The sequence below is a fragment of the Scophthalmus maximus genome, chromosome 22, assembly GCF_022379125.1.
Source record: "Scophthalmus maximus strain ysfricsl-2021 chromosome 22, ASM2237912v1, whole genome shotgun sequence".
NCBI lineage: Eukaryota > Metazoa > Chordata > Actinopteri > Pleuronectiformes > Scophthalmidae > Scophthalmus > Scophthalmus maximus.
In genome coordinates, this window is record NC_061536.1 from 12,938,855 (window position 1) to 12,955,615 (window position 16,761).

A 16,761-nucleotide genomic window follows, 5' to 3' on the forward strand; every position below is an offset into this window, starting at 1 on the left:
GACGGGGACCAGTCACATTAAATACAATGCTCAATTTATTGAAAAGGTTAAAAAAAAATTGTACAGACAAAACAAGTTTTTTTTGCTGCCTTTTTGCAAATGGACCATAAACAAGAGGGAATCAATAATTTGGCATTTAGCGAATCAAAATCGAGATGTTCGGTCCTCGTTAGCTACTGACAATTTTCTAAACGATGAAACATTCAAACTGTTTATAAAAGCGTCAATGAGAACAGAGCTGCGTTTGTTAGAAAAGAAGAGTTAGTGATTTGTTTCTCGTTCTGGTTTAACTGACGTGCGACAAAGACAAAGTTATTGCAGAGATTATTTAGAGGAACGTGGCCGAGGACGACAAGGAGACGTATTATGCTCATTCAGATTCTTAATGTTAATTAGGTTTATCACTTGAAAAGGTTCACATGCTCTAATGTTCAGTAATCACATCAGTTTCCTGCAGCGCCTCTTCTCAGCCTCTATCAGACGACTGACGAGGCGTTTCGGGAGCATCAGGATCAGTGTTTCCTGTCAAGAGAGGAGTTCCCTTTACTGCAGATTTTGGGCTGTTTAACTTTGCAGATGGAGGAAAGGGATAAACTGAAATAGCATAATATGTCTCCTTTAAAACGGGCAAGAGAATAAAAGAAGAAACCACGAGACTTTTGCCGTCCGGTCAAACGTGAGGTACTGTTGTGTGAGGTGTTACTGAACGAGACGCAGCAGCAGCGTCGCTCTTCTTACACATTAACCATGAAAAAAAATAACATCCTGCACTTCAACACCAGCGATTACACAAAGGGGAATTTATAAGTTTAAAAGAAACCAGTGGTCATGAAATCTCCACATCTTAATCTTGTTTAGCGAGAGAGAAAAACAAATGGCGACATGTCGTGAATTTCCTCGACTCGGGCGAAAGGAAACTGAAAGTGACCGGTGTTCTGAAGTGTTAAACCAGCAGCAGTGTCATGTCCGCCGCAGACGAGTGAAGGAATCTACAGTGAACGTGTCATTTCATTCCCCTGGACGACTTCATCAGACTCTCATCGTCAGTCACAACATTGTTTTATTCAGTGTTAGCAGGAAATCACCGCCGGTCAATGTTCCCAACACCCACATCTGGAATAGCAAAGGCAGTTGTACACAATAAATATTTTTCTTTTTGTCTAAATGGGCTGGTGGTGTACTACTGTTTTCTCTCACGCAAACACATGTACGTACGTACACAGCACACACACACATCCGTGAATACTGACGGGTCCCAGTGTTCTCCATCAACATCCTTCAGGCGCCGCAATTCAAATGTTAAGTCCGTGTATCTGTAAGCGACAGCGTTGGTTGTTTTTTAGTGTGATGGATTAATTTTACTTAGAAAAATATCAAGAGAGAGCGACCAATTAAAACCCTGGTACAATTAGATGCTGCTATTTTTTATGATCGCACCATGAAGGCAGAATTCAGAAACGTTATGAAACCAGCAGACTAGGAGAAGTTGTTCTTACCGGTTCCAGGTTCAGGTTCAGGTCTGGTCGGCAGTTCTTTACGCCTCAACGTCTGCCAGCTCCGGAGGCATCGGGGACTTGGGGTGTTTGCTCTCAAAGTGCTGCTTGAAAGTCTTAGGGTCGGGCATCTGAGTCTGAGGGTATAATAATATATATAATGAGTATAATAAGGCATGAATTGATACTAAAAAAGTCATAGTATAATAAGGCATACAACTGTCAAAAAAGTCATTATATTCATATGAAAGCCATTAAAAAAGAGTCATAGTATAGTATTGCATAAAAAAAAAATGTTCTTTATATTTTTATGCATAAAAATGTCCTAAAAAACATTGTGTTATTAGTAGTTGTACAGATTGTGAAGCACCTTGGATCAAACATTTGATGCGACATATATATAAATGAGTTGACCTGAGCTTTGTTGTTCTTGTGTCTATGTTCATTGAAACACCTTGTACACGACCACACGCTTGTTCCATCAATGTGCCCGTCACTCAGTTTTAACTCCTAAACTTTCTATACTCTGACTCAGCGATGCAGCAGAGACGTCGCGACGTCACGTGTTACTCTCCGTTTGACACGAGCTCTGACTATAATGATGATGATGACATCATCTAGGTGATGTCATTATCCCTCCATCTCGTGAAACACCTCTAGTCTACATGCGAGGGAGTGAACGTGCTGCAGCGCTGCGTTGTGATGTGATGAGATGTGATGAGATGTGATGAGATGAGATGAGATGAGATGCGATGAGATGAGATGAGATGAGATGAGATGTACTGACCCGGCAGACGGGGCAGGTGTGGACCAGAGCAGCCTTGGCTGCGGTCTTCTGGTCAGCGGCTTGACCCTTCTTCTTGTCCGCCGCCTTCTTGGCGTTCTTCTGCTGCGACTGAATCTTCTGCTGCCCACGAGCCATGGCCCCTCAGCTTTGACCTGCGGGGGGAACAAAATATATTCAAACGGTTGACACGAGGCAGGTGGGTTGTTTTCTACTCTGCACCGAGTACGTCTCTCTTTCTTTCCTCCGTACGGAAAAGATCCTCATGTTTGAGGAAGTATAAGTAATGTATGCCGGGCTTTTTAGCCGCAAAATTATTATTCACCTGTCAAATTACGTTGGAGACTGATGAACTAATTAGTACCACACCTACACGGTTGCTAAGCGACATTAAGGCAAATTAACCTTCGATTCTGATCAAAACCAGCGACTTCAACTCAACGATCACTGTTGAACCTCTGGTGCGGCTTCATGTCAGTGGAGGTTTCATCTCGAGACGTTATACAAACATGTCCAGTGGCACATACAGTGAAATATGGTTAAGTTGCACAATCACACCAGCTGAAGTATAAAAGGTGACTAACAGAAAGAAGTCTCGTCTACTGACACAATGTCGACTGTGACGATAATTGATCGATTTAAAGGAAAAGCTCTTCATTTAAAGGTGCCAGGCCATAATAACAATAACACTAAATGAATGATATTACCGTGCTGCCTGCAGTCTGCTACAAATGTGAATATTAATTCAGACTTTAACGTCGACAGGCAAATATCGTTATATACTTTAAAACATGTGAATATCCCGTTAAGCGTAACACCGGCTGTTGGTTAGCTGCAGAGTAGTTACAGCTCCGTAATGCAGAAGTGTGGCCACAAACGATGATGTATTTCTAGAGCATGTAGTAATACAACGACCACTTTGGTCTCAAATACATCAACGTCGTCGAACCGGGCCTACCATCAGCCGGCGCCGCCTTGCTAACGCTGTTAGCCGGGGAGCTAACATCGCATGTGACCGAGTTACGACGCGACTCAACGATGTGGGATAATAAATGAAACGAATCGCTGTTATCTGAACACAGAGGTGAGAAACGAACTGTTGAATAACGAGGAATATCGGTTCACGGGCGGTTTTACCTTCGAGGTTTGACTCTTCTCTTCCTTCGTCCGTCGAAATCGTTTTTTGTTTTTTTTGTTTTTTTGGAAAGCAGAGGAAACTACAAAGGCGCACAAACCAAGAGGCAGCGACGCGAACAGCGCCACGTGTGGACCGGAGGCGAACTACAGCAGCAGCAGGCCACTGCTCGTGTCCACGTGGTTTCTTTGTGTTTTCTGTGAATTTAAACATTTGTAAAGTTTATGTTCTGCATGTAAAATTCATACTGAGAGTTTTATTCAATAGAATGATTTAAAATCTCGTGTTTCAAATGTGACCTTCAACAAACTTTTTTAAGGTTCAGATCAACGTAAGAAATGTTTAGGCGGCGTATTTACTTGTGTAACTTGAATCACTTAATACGTATCCATGAAAGTAAAAAACATGAAATATGCCGTGTCTTTTGAGCTGAAACTGTAAAAAAAATAAACATTCTGAAAAACTCCCTAAAAAGTAATTTTATTAAGGATCTGCTCAGAGGGACAGATGAGCGGTGATGAGTATCAAGCTTTTAATCTAGAAGAAATTACCCAACTCAGAAGTGGAATTAGCCTTCTAAGTCCTCAGACATTGGAAACAAAGCACACGATCCAAACACAGTTTCATCACTTTATTACATTAAATGAGTCCATAATCGTACGTACACAGAACAGAGACGGACAGGTTTGTGTTCCTCTCTCTCTCATTCTCCCCCATCGCCCAACAAACACATCATCAGTCCACCGGGGCAGAATGAGACCGACATGAGGAGTAAAAAAAAAAAAACATTAAATTAAAGTGACATCAACATGTGGAGCGATGCAGTGAGCTCCCTCAGGTAGAAGAACAGAGGTAACGTTAACATACCACATGTCTGCATGTTGCCTGGATACAAACACACACACATACAGCTTCTAGCTCCGTCTGCATTCACAGCGCTAAAGTTTTACATCTGCCATCTTGTGACTGTTGGCAGCAAACCTGAATGCCACAAAGCACATGATACAAAATGGTCCACGTTGAGAACTATAGCCGGACGTCACAGTGTGATTCCTAGTCTGACGAAAAAACACTTCAAGTCAAACGTTTACACATGATCAGAAAAAACACCAGCGACCTGCGGCCGAGTGACTTCACTGAAAACGACAAAACAAAAGAGTTCTGTTCCAAGAAATGTGAGAAGAAATGTGAAAGAGAAATATTTTTTATAAGAATATCAAAGGATACTATATAAAGGTGTAGCTTGTAGTGATGAACCCACAGATCTGCAGCGGCCCTGTGTTTCACTGTGAGTTTCAGCTCATTATTCAGATGACGACAGTCAAATTCCTAGATTTTTAGGCAGCAGGAAGCTGTTTTTCCCACTGTTCACTATCTTCTCAGCACCAAACAGCAACGAGACACAGTTAGAGACCAGCTGGTGAATGTGGTGGAGCTGAAGAGTCAGAGGTTAGTTGGAAGAGACCAAAACCAGAGCAAATAAATGTAAGACTTTTTTTCAGTTGGCAGCTATTGTCATTCACATTGTTCTGCGATTTGTGCGTCGTCGTGGTTACCGCGGAGAGACAAAGGGAGTTCTTTTAATTCTACAATAATTACGCAAGAGGTTACGAAGAGCCAAAGAAAACAACAGGAAATTGGAGATGTGTACAACTTGTCCAAAAACAAAACAAACCACTGAACAGCTCCCCCTTGTGGAGAATCTGCAGAAAACAGCACATATCAACAGGCAGGCTGGAGACATTCATGCATCTTAGACCAGATTCAGACTCAATCTGCCGCTGTTACATGGCTCAAATATCCAACACAACTGGCCTCCATCCTTTAAGTCTATAATGTTTATATTAGATTATGATATTTTGGAACAGAACCCTTCTTACAATATTCATTCAACAGTCAGGACGTCCCACAGAGGAACCGACGGGGGGGAGAGCTGAGCGACAGTGACAAGAGAACGAGAGAGAAGGATCATCAACAAACATGAGGAGTAGACTGTTTTTTTTTCTTTTCCTTTGCAGTATTTACATTTGGAGTTGTGGAAAAAAGAAACGTATTTACAAAAATAATGCACAAACTAAAGACGGCGTCATCGAGAAAACAGGGGAAAATAAGATATAAACAATTCTGTAATAAAAAGTAAAAAGAGGAAAATAAAAAATAAAAATCAGTGATATTTACATGTGCGAGATAAAAAGAAGAAGAAAAAGGCTTCTGATATCGAGAGAAATCAGCCATGTTTGATTCTTCTCTCAGGGTTGTTGATGTTTCCACCCACACACCTTTTCATAGCTACAGAGAGTCTGTCGGCTCCGAGTGTGACGCACCCACGAGAGATTCAATCAAAACAAGCTGGTTGGACTCGGCAGGGAGAAGCAGAGTTAAGTCCAGCAGGAATTCATCGGACCGGGAGGTTGCTAGTTTGAAAACCCAGAAGCAGCTGGGAGGAAAGAATAAGGAAGAAAAAAAGCTCTCTACTCTCCTCATACGAAATGAATGTGCATGTCTGGTGGAATTAAAGAAAAAACCTCAGAGCTCTTAAGTTATATATTTAAAAAAGGGGGATAAAAACAAACATGGCTGCAGTGAAATGGTACAAGAGTATCAAATATACTATACTACAAACTTTCAGGTGGTCTGTTCTGCTCACTGGAAATCTGCATTGACGGCTCTACTCCTAAAACACTGGCTGTTCACACTGCGCTGCGGGATCACACACACACACACACACACACACACACACACACACACACACACACACACACACACACACACACACACACACACACACACACACACACACACACACACACACACACACACACACACACACTTTTACTTGTTGTTATTTTAACGTTTATGATTCTCGCAGTTAACTTACGTTTGCAACACTAATTTGCTATAACTCTGTTTTCATCGTTTCTACGAAGCTTCCTCCTCAAAGTTTGCTAAAGAAGCTGCATCACCGCTTCTAAGTCGTGTCAGTCGATAATTCAAACGACTCATCAGAACTCAAAAGAAATACACGGGTTTATATTAAGTATCCGCATTTTAAAACATGCAATCCCAGAGGAAAACATTTTATTTTATCTTAATGCTATTTAATTCCACCAAGGTGACCTTGTAGATGGTATTTGCTACTTCTCTTCCAGTATTTTTTCAGGGGATCAGGATGAAGGTTTTATATTTTTTATTCTGCATGAATACATGTCAACAGTCAGAACAAGAAACTGTAAAGGGGATATGATGAATTTGCCAAATATTATATTCACCATGTTTTAATAATAATAATAATCGTTGACGTCCTCCAGTCGAGGTAGAAACCTACTGTAAATGTAAAAAGAAGCAAAATAAACAGATCTTTTTTTTTTTTAATGGTAAAAAGGGGCGGAAGTTTAATGTTTCATTTCTTTCAGCAGGTAAATTGTACATACAAGTAACGAGTGAATCCCCTCGATCTATAATTAATCATCCGGGATAAGCTTCGGTGTTCATTTCCAATTTAAGTTAAACAGCCATTTAATAATCCACTGAGCACAAATCGACAGATGATTTGGAAGGACAAAGAACAAACAGCCTCGTTCGCTCTGTAAGAAGAACTCCTCGTTCCTTCACCACTGACGTTACTCTCAACTCTAAATACTCAGTGAAGAACAGCAGCAGGAGTCGAGGAGTTTCCCTCTGGAAGTATTTGTTTTAAGAAACGACCTCTACCCCCTGATGGGTGAATTAATTTAATGATAAAATCACTTTTAAAAGATGAGAATGAGTCTCAATCAGTGTAAAAAATGCAAAAAGAAAATTTTAGTCCATTTACAACTGCAGACAGGTCTGGGGACTGTTGTTTCATTGTTTTTGTTCTCAGAAGAACTTTGTCTGGTGATTTCTAGTCCAGTTTAGAAAAATACAGCTACTGAACAAGATTCACGTCAAAGACAAATACGACAGACGACCTCCGATTCAAACACTGACGGATTCTACCTGGTGCTGCCACTCGAGCAGGGAACTGAACTAGAGTCGGGGAATATTCATTCAGTCCAAAACATCATATATGGGATAATACGTCTGGAGAATTTATGTATTTCTCAGTCTGATCTCCTTCCCCAAGTTTAATAAAATGTCCATCACCCTGACGCCCTACTTGGGGCTGCTACTAGTCTTGGTCAAGCAGCGTGCAGTCGAAAAAACTCACATATTTAAAAACATGGAAGAATCTAAAAAACTATCTGAAGTGGGGGGGGGGGCTGTGAAGAAAAAAATGTGGTGATGCTCACAGGATGCTTTCAAATAAATAAACAAATACAAAGAAGAAGAAAATGAGGGGGAAAAAAAATGTTGATTAAAAAAAAAAAAAAAGGTTATATAACAGAGGACCAGCCCCCACTATTGAACCTTCACATACCACCTGAGCAGCAGCAGGACGACTCTGTGTGTGTGTGTGTGTGTGTGTGTGTGTGTGTGTGTGTGTAACAATTTCCTGCGGTAGTTTCAATTTCCCGGCAGCTAAATTACTACTAGTTTGTTCAATTTGTGTACTGTACAAGAACAGATCATCTAAGAGGAGAGCAAGCAGCACAGAGGAAAGCTGTAGTGTGAGCGAGCGAGTGAGTGAGTGAGTGAGTGAGTGAGTGAGTGAGTGTGCGTTTGTGTGTGTGTGTGTGTGTGTGTGAGGCAGGCAGGTGAGAAGCTGCTTCAGATGCTGTTCAGAGATCCTGGTACTGAACTGTGTTGAGATGAGTCTGAACCGGTGCCGTCTGAAGGAGAGAGGAGGACGAGAGAGAGAGTGATGATTAACGGAACAAAATGCAGTCGCTTCTTCACGTGACTTTTTATATCATCACTTCCAAAAAAACTGAATTTTATTATTTGCGGATCGTGCTGATGCTGGTTTCTCAAAATTCACCGTGAACTACTCGTCACAATCCCCTGATCTGGACATCACTGAAAACCAGCAGCAAGATTCAAGGCATCAGAGAAGAGGTAGAGAATATTACAAAATATGAAAAATAGAAGAAAACTTTATGAGAGCGAAGTATCATAAAAACCAAACATCAGAACTCGAGGATAGACTTTAAATAAAAGTGTCTTGTGATGTCTGGATTTTTTTATTTTCATATTATTCTTATAACACAACACTTTAGCAGAATTATGTCACCTGCAACAAAACCATGTAAAACCAGTGATACTAATAAAACTGTAATAAGTTAAAACAAGTTTTTCTCACCGTGGGCGGAAGCAGCTGTGTGAGAGCGAGCGTGAGGAGGAATGAGAGTTGAATTCAGCTGCGGTTGGATTGACAGCTCTGCAGAGGACAAAAGAGGAGTCTTTATTTAATGATGAGTCATGGAACATGAGGATTGAGTCATTTTGACAAAAGAACAGTGTGTTGCATCGACTGCACCTCCTCAGGGGTCACAGCTTGAATCTGACTCTTCATTGTTAACGAGGGAACTGAACTAAAACTTCTTCTGAATCCGTGAAACCTGACTTTATCCGTGTTGTTCTCGTACCAGTGGTGCTGAAGTTGAAGAGCATCGGCAGGTCCCGGCCGCTGGGCAGCCGCGTGTTGGGCTGGCGCAGCTCGTCGAAGAAGGCGTGCGAACAGGCCTCTAGCGGGGAGAAGCGCGAGGCCGGCGTGTACTCCAGCAGCCGGGAGCAGAGCGCGATAGCCTCCGGAGGGGTGCGAGGTTTAAACACCTGGAGAACCATAGGAGTTGAATTTAAGTTCAGGAATAGCAGCTAAAAATAACATCTAAAAGAGACAATTCATAGCATCAAAGCAAACTACTGTGTAGGTTAAATTCTAAATATTCCATAAGGTTTTTAAAGACAGAGAGACTCTGAATCAGAATCTGTAAATTCACTCTACAGACATGAAATCCTCCTCAAGTGTGTTATTTACCTTGGTCCATGGATGAGCTTTGATCTGGGGGAACTTGAACTCGGTGTAGTTCGGGTTCATCTCTCGGATTTGTTCCCTCGTCGGAGTTCCCAGCACCTGGAAACAGATGGAGAGGCCATGTGAGGGATCTGATAAACTGGGATTACTCCACCTGACAGGAAGCCGCCTTAATGTCCGTTCAGCAATTTAACAGAATAACCAAAAGATACACAGAAATCTCAGCCACATACCTTGATAATCTCCACGAGTTGGTCCACCCCGCTGTCCCCGGGGAAGATGGGTTGTCCGAGCAGCAGCTCGGCAAGCACGCAGCCCGCTGACCAGATGTCGATGTTGGCCGTGTAGTCCGTGGCACCGAAGATCAACTCGGGCGCTCGATAATACCGCGAGCAGATATACGACACATTGGGTTCGCCGCGGACCAGCTGCTTGGCACTGGGGGGACGACACAAAGAAAATCACATGACACAACGACAAAATGGTTCGGGAACAGTCAAGCGAAGGAAAAGGGTGAACGATCTGCTCTGTTACACAAACTGCACACTAAACTGCAGATGAGGTCAAAATCACTACATAATCCTAATAACATACCGTCTTCTACAAAAAAAACAACTTTAAAACACCATGTTTAATTCTGCTCTTTTCTGCATATAAACAAATAATAGATCTTTTTAAAATCCTTGTCCCACGATTACTCACCTGCCGAAGTCACACAGTTTGAGGATGGCAGTTTCTGGGTCGACGAGCAGGTTCTGGGGCTTGATGTCTCGGTGACACACGCCCTGGGAATGGATGTACGCCAGGCTGCGAAACAACTGGTACATGTACACCTGCGGAGGCCGCGGCCCGACACAAGATCAGCCGTCAACAAACAACACGGTGATTAGATAGATACTGGCTTTGTGTTACTGCGACAGGGTTTCACTTTGCTTTAGTGAAGACGCCCTCTAGTGTCATGTTTAGGAACAACCCGTTCCAGAAAAGGTGCACTCAAAAGCTGGGAACATTTTTAATTTACTCTATTCAATTAGTATATATATAATCCAACAACCTTCATCAGTGTGAATTTCTCACTTTCATAAGTTATACCGTGGATGCAGATGTTGCCGGGTGAAAATTACCTTCACATAAATGATGGGAATGATACTCTTGGCCTTGTTAAAGTGACGGGCGACCCTGTAGACCGTCTCGGGGACAAAGTCCAGCACCAGGTTGAGGTACACTTCATCTTTCTGGAGGAAGAGTAAGAGGAAGAGACAGATACGATGAGTGTGTGTTCAGATTAACTGAAGCTTCAGAGGCCTGCACATTAGGACGCACGCACGCACACACACACACACACACACAGAGATAACAGCTGCATGCTATTTAAATTTTTAGAAATAAGAATATATAGTGATTAATGATACAGTTTACACGTATTTTACTTCTGTAAGTTAGAAGGGATTCCACATTTGTTAGTCCAAGAAATGCTGGGTTACAGTGTTTCTATTTATGCTGCATATGAGTCATTGTATCTTTCATTTCTTCTGTTTTACTGTCACCTCCTCCCGACTACAGCAGAGTTACCAGATGAAGAGTGTGTAATATGGTAAACAAGCAAAAGGGTTTTTTGCACGATCGGAAAAAAACAGCGCAAGTTTCCTGTTATTCCAGGTTGTACGAGTTGAAAAACAAAAAGAGGTGAGGAACCTTTTCGCCGCTGGAGTAGAAGAAGTAACGTAGTCTGACGATGTTGCAGTGGTCCAGCTTCCTCATGATCTGTAGCTCCCGATTCTGAAAACGCACGAGTGGAGACCAGAGGGAAACCAAATAAACAAGGTGACAGGATAAACTTACAAACACCAACTTGTTGAGAAATGAAGACATTTAAGTTTTACCTTGAACCTCTTGTCCTGCAGAACCTTCTTGATGGCCACCATCTCTTGGCTGTCGATGAGCCGAGCCTGGTACACGACACCAAACGACCCATTTCCAATCACCTGCAGGTTTTCACGAAAGGGCAAACAGTTCTTCGGTTACAGATGTGAACATTTCTTGATTTTCTTCGTCTTCTATAATAATAAATTGAAATCTTATAATAAATTAAAGTTTAGACTAAACAAAACAAGACAAGCTGAAAACGTTTCCCGGATACAAAGAAACTGTTGTGGACATTTTATACTATATTCTCTGACATTATAACTATATATAACAGTAGAACTTCTCATGACGGCGCTGTGCGGTCCCGGCTCCACTCACCTTGATGTCAGTGTAAGAGACTTCCTGTGGGCGGTCCGGTCCCTGACCTGGTGTGGCCACCACTGTCGTCACCTTCCCGCTGTCTCCTAGGAAACAGGTAGGAACGGGGTTTAAATGAGGTCGAACTACTGTGTTTTAAGATCATGTCACGTCACAGGAGTGGGAACAGGGATGTCAAGGACCAGTATTTCTTTAGTTTGAAGTCCAACACATCAGTCGTGTGTAATAACAGGTGAACTGTTATTGTACCAAATCTTGTGAAGTTATAAGAGGGATTAAAATGAGCAGTGGTTCTCTGGCTCCTTTCTTTTCCTTCTTTCGGATTCGCGACATGACCAAAACATTTGACCCGGGACACAATCTCCACATCCGTCTCTCCGCTGGCCCCAGAATATTTAGGTTAATGATGGCCGAGTGAAATGGACGTCGCCTCCGAGGAAGGAGGCGGGAATGACGAGAGTTCACATTCAAGACAATGTGACTAATTAACCTGGGAACAAACCCAGAAATAGCCCGGAAGCCATTTTCTTCTGTCCTGATGAACTGACAGGTTTTTCCATACGAGGATTATTTAGTCATATAATCCAGCAGCGACGCCCCCGAATCAGACATGTGCAGCTGAGCACATGAAACAGAATGCTCTGTAGCCGTTTACAAAGTTTCTGTTTACCTCAGTTAGAGGAGAAAATATAGTGCGGCTATGAAAACTTTCACAAGTTGCAAAAAAAATTCTGCCTCAAAGACAAATAAAACACGCTGGAGCTTGAAAAGACTTTGAACCGCCCCAGTGTCTCCGCCTGTGGAACAACAACACAAACGGAGCTGAGCAACGAGCAGTCGTCATCAGAAACAGTTTCAGAGCTGCAACAATAGAAACAAATCTATTATCTCAACAATAAGCTGCGGAAAAGCACAAAGCTGTAACGTAGTATATGTAGATGTAACACGGAAACATTTAAGGCTGCAATTGAAGTTGTGGTCGAAATAATAGAATTGTGACATGAACTGAAACAGCAGCTGAGGTGCTAAACAAAGTTGGTCTTGGTTCAAGTCAAAGCACAGAAAGAGTTAAGTGTATTAACACAGTAAAGCTTAAAAAAAGGTCTTTTTTGGTAAAAGGTGATGATTTAAAGTGTTTGAGGTGCAAATATTTGAAGGAGTTGAAAGAAAATTTTGAAACTTCAAAAATTCTGGCAAACTTTGATGACGCAGCTGTTTTATTTAACCAGTGTTGTCAGTCGATGGAAATGTGACTTTCCTCTGCTGATCTGTTTAGATAAATAATGTAGTTGTCGTTGCGCTGTATCACTGTCAGTCGGACCGTGTCCACATACTAAGGGCTTTGTTTATCAGACAAGACAATGCACTTATTGATATAGTCTCTTGCTGCAAGAACTGTGTGCGCTGGTGCCTGTGGACGCACGCACACGCACGCACACACACACTAAACTGTCCTCTGTCACTAAAGTGCGGTGGTCATCCAATAGGCAGGCTGGTGATATCTGTTACAGCTGAGTTGACGGGGTCAGTGGGTTTTCTAACTCAGTGACTGGGTTCATCCTATGGACAGGAATGTACACGTACACTTACACACGTACACACGTACACACCCACACACACACACACCCACCCACACCCACACACACACACACACACACACACACAAAGGGCTGCAGGTTAAAAGCAGGACAATTGGTTAAAGCATATGTTCATAAATTGGCATAAATATCTGAAGCTGCCTTCAGACATGCACTGAAGTCCGGACATTTTCCGTAACGAGTACTATTTCCAGAAAATGTGGAAAGCCCATTTGAGAATGCAGCAAGAAAATCCGTCCCTCGCCTTGAAATGTTCCAAAGTTTTATGAACCGCAAACTGAAAATCGGGTCCAGACATTTCGGGGGGAGTTTGCAGTTGTCGTGTCAGAAAACAGCTGATGTCGCTCCTCCTCCTCTTACCCGTTCCTTTGCTGACCTGTCGGTCCATGGAGCTTCGAGATATCCGAGCTCCTTTCCTGCTGCCGTTCCGTTTGTACAGTGGGGGAAAAAAAAAACGACTTCCACGGACACAAAACCTGCCGGAGGTCAGTGATCCATCATGGTAGAGACGAGGCCCCTTTTCTCTGGTTCTGTCAGAGCTTCAGATTTATCGTCACGTCATCGTGTCCGCACTCGGCGTTTTCATATCTGCGTTCTGCTTCCTGTCATTCACCTGACATCCGCAGAAGGACACACAAATCTCCTGGAGGAAATAATATCGGAGTAAAACATGACACTTTTATAACTTTTTATTTAGAGTCTAATGAAACTCAAACAGAAGGTTGATTTCTAGCCAAGTTCCGTCTGTATTTTAAGAACCTTTATTACTTTACCAGCAGATTCTTATGTTAATCATCGTCAAACACACAAAACACCCACACTGAACTGAACTGAACTCTACAACTTCAAGCCGAGCAACTTCAGGAGAATCAGGTTTACCTTATTAATATGCAGTTTAATGCAGCAAGATCTTCCAAAATCTAAGCAGGCCATCGACTCTACGGGGAGAACGTCTGGTGTGAGCGCGAGGCTTTTCCGTCAAGTGTCTATTGTTTGGTACAGTTGTTGAAAACAAACAGGAACTGACTCTGAGCTGGTTCACAGAAAACTTACACAAAGAAGAAGAAGTATTGTGGACAAGAGCAACGCTTTTGATCACATGATTATGTTTTACTATCAAAGAGAGAAACCATGAATCTTTCCACAGTCGCTGTTCGATTTTTGTGACAATCCAACTAGAGCGGCAACAGTCCGGTTTTAGATTGTTAAATGTGAATATTTGTGTGGACGGAAACAAATCATCATCGATCGACATTTTATTTACCATTTTGTGAACCAAACAACCAATCGGTTAATCGAGAAAAGATAATAATCATTAGTTGCAGCCCTAAATCCAACACACAGTTGCGTTGCTATAGTCATAACGTGTAGCTCAAGTCAACGTGTGAGTTTGAACGTTTCTCCTGAAGCCGTACGACACGAATCCTGGAGCTGCTCAACACAGATGGTGAATGATGGAACAACTGCTCGGACACGGTGACAGACGCCGCGGTAATTACAAACGGGGGCGTGAGGAAAATGTCCGATTTATGGCAGCACTCCTCGATATCTTAACATTCGTACAAAACTCCATATTAAGCTCACTAATGATGTCAACTCATGAGCATCCTCCAATCCAAGTGCTCATTTTTTCCGTTGTCGGAAAAAGTGGCAACTATTCGATGGCGTGGTCAGAGAGAAAAAAAGCAGTGGAAAATATTCTACTGTAAAACGAGCAAAACTGTCACCACATTGGAATTGTTCATCATCTTCATTTTCCCTCTTTCACTGGCAAGGACGACGTGTCTGGGCTCGTCGGTTGAGCGAGTTCATCCTTAGGACATTCATTGGCTGATATAATGCAGGCGGGCGAAAGTCAAACACTTTGCATCGTATTACGACTCGAACCTCCGGCCGCTCCGACTCATCACGTGGCTTCAGTTCAGGTTCAGGAGCAAAAAAAAACTCCAGCCGACATTGTTGGGCAAGAGGCAGGTTTCACCCAGGGACAGACTAAGGTGACAAGAAGTTTAGATTCTCCTGTTCACCTTTTGGACTGAGGGAGGAAGTCGTCATACCTGGAGGAAACCCAAAACAGACTCTGAGAACAGACGCGAACGGCACATAGGAAGCTGCCGGTCGGCCGGGTCGAGCCTTCTCGCCGTGAGACTTTTAACCATCAGTGAAACATCTCTACCGGTCGGTATGGCAACACATCCTCCTCGATGCTCATTTTTCCCCATATCAAATCCTCCTCTCTCACAAATAGGTTGAGCCGGCCTCTCGAAATAGCCTCCACGTCTCTCCCACAAACCAGTGACGGCGTATCCATCAGTCATCCGAAAGAGTATGTGTAACAGGCCGAAGGCGACATCTGAGCTCAGGGGGCCCCGAGGCAGTGATGCTGAGGATGCTGATGGAGGGAGGGAGGGGAGGTTCTCACTGCCGTGAACTGGAGATGACCTCCCGCTCACAGTCTGATATAAAAGCCACACGCCGCTGCCTGTTAATGGATAATACGTTTGGATTAACACGCATGCTTTACTGTTGTCGCTACAGTGACACAAGCCCCGTCTCAGACAGAGGACCACATCCTTCTCCGTGGCGGTCCAGTGGGCGGTGCATCGCCCGCATCCTCCGGGCGTTGTTCCACCTGCGGCTGATCCTTTTTTGCCCCACAGGTGACCTTGGTGAAGGGGCAACTTTCCCCACCACCTGACAACCCCCCCCCCCCCCCCCCAGCAGACAATCGACGACACCCACAGAAAACACTGAATGCGGCGTTCAAGGTTCAAGTGCAGGTTGTGTGAGTCTCGGGCACAAAGAACAACAGAGCCCCGTTCGACTGCTCGCTCACATCCATCACACTGGTAGAAAACACACACACACACACACATATAATTTAACACAAGCAAATCAGATTATTTGTGGAATTGGCTGGAGGCTAAGGGGGTTAAAGTGACGACCAGTGAGCTGGTTTGGGGTGAACGCATCCTGGAAGCCTACAAAACAAGTGGCTGACGTTAGCACGCTAGCTAGCTAGCTAAGCTAGTTAGCACGCTAGCCAGTCGGTTAGCCTCCGCACGGGCGCAATAACGGCTTCTCCTCCGGGTGGTGACACCCAACACGGACGGTTGCATGTCAAGTGAAAGCGCGCAGTGGCGTGTTGTATGTTCAGACAGAGTTCCAACGCAGAGCTGGGGCCGGACGGTGACTTACTAGCAAGCTTAAGGTTCGAGCATCCCGACGAGCTGGTGCCGGAGGCCTGCGGGACCCCGGACTTTCCTGTGCTGCTCCCCACGGCAGCGGCTGGTCCGGTGGACGCGGCGGCGGATCCTGGAACTCCTGGCGGCTCAGCAAACGAGCTGGTCCTGGGCCGCCCGCTGCCGCTCATATCTCTGTGCAGGGGTCAGGGTGGGTTTCGTGCCCCCTACTATATTTTCAGCCACGCGACTATTAATGAGGGAAAAAGTCCAACAGCGAACCGTCGTGGGAAGTAGACGCGCCGAGAAAACACCGCTCCCGCTGCCGCCGGCTGTCTGGGCAGATAGCTGCTGTTGCTAGACACCCTAGAAACAAGACCGCTCGCGCAATGCCCCCTGGGAGATGGAGTTCGCCGCGGCTGTTGCTCG

The 16,761-nt window shown here is 43.8% G+C and overlaps 2 protein-coding genes across 4 annotated transcripts; both read right to left on the reverse strand.

The window, feature by feature from the left end:
- Positions 1 to 17: 17 nt before the first annotated feature.
- On the reverse strand, positions 18 to 3,557 carry zgc:91910 (Zinc finger protein 706-like). Of its 2 annotated transcripts, none has more exons than XM_035620445.2 (4): positions 3,415 to 3,557; positions 2,281 to 2,432; positions 1,497 to 1,630; positions 18 to 1,113 (listed from the first exon to the last, which is right to left on the reverse strand). In XM_035620445.2, exons 2-3 carry the CDS (start codon positions 2,413 to 2,415, stop codon positions 1,535 to 1,537), a joined length of 231 nt encoding a protein of 76 aa, XP_035476338.1. In that variant the 5' UTR covers positions 2,416 to 2,432; positions 3,415 to 3,557; the 3' UTR covers positions 18 to 1,113; positions 1,497 to 1,534. The 2 variants fall into 2 exon arrangements, with proteins under 2 accessions (XP_035476338.1, XP_035476337.1); XM_035620444.2 differs by having other exon boundaries at positions 18 to 1,313.
- Positions 3,558 to 4,028: 471 nt separating this feature from the next.
- Positions 4,029 to 16,718, reverse strand: LOC118292533 (glycogen synthase kinase-3 beta). 2 transcript variants are annotated; one of them, XM_035621531.2, is made up of 11 exons: positions 16,349 to 16,717; positions 11,553 to 11,638; positions 11,192 to 11,293; positions 11,004 to 11,087; positions 10,433 to 10,543; positions 10,011 to 10,141; positions 9,542 to 9,746; positions 9,312 to 9,407; positions 8,920 to 9,106; positions 8,634 to 8,711; positions 4,029 to 8,163 (listed from the first exon to the last, which is right to left on the reverse strand). In XM_035621531.2, exons 1-11 carry the CDS (start codon positions 16,521 to 16,523, stop codon positions 8,102 to 8,104), a joined length of 1,317 nt encoding a protein of 438 aa, XP_035477424.1. In that variant the 5' UTR covers positions 16,524 to 16,717; the 3' UTR covers positions 4,029 to 8,101. The 2 variants fall into 2 exon arrangements, with proteins under 2 accessions (XP_035477424.1, XP_035477425.1); XM_035621532.2 differs by lacking the exon at positions 4,029 to 8,163 and adding an exon at positions 8,172 to 8,350 and having other exon boundaries at positions 16,349 to 16,718.
- Positions 16,719 to 16,761: the final 43 nt, after the last annotated feature.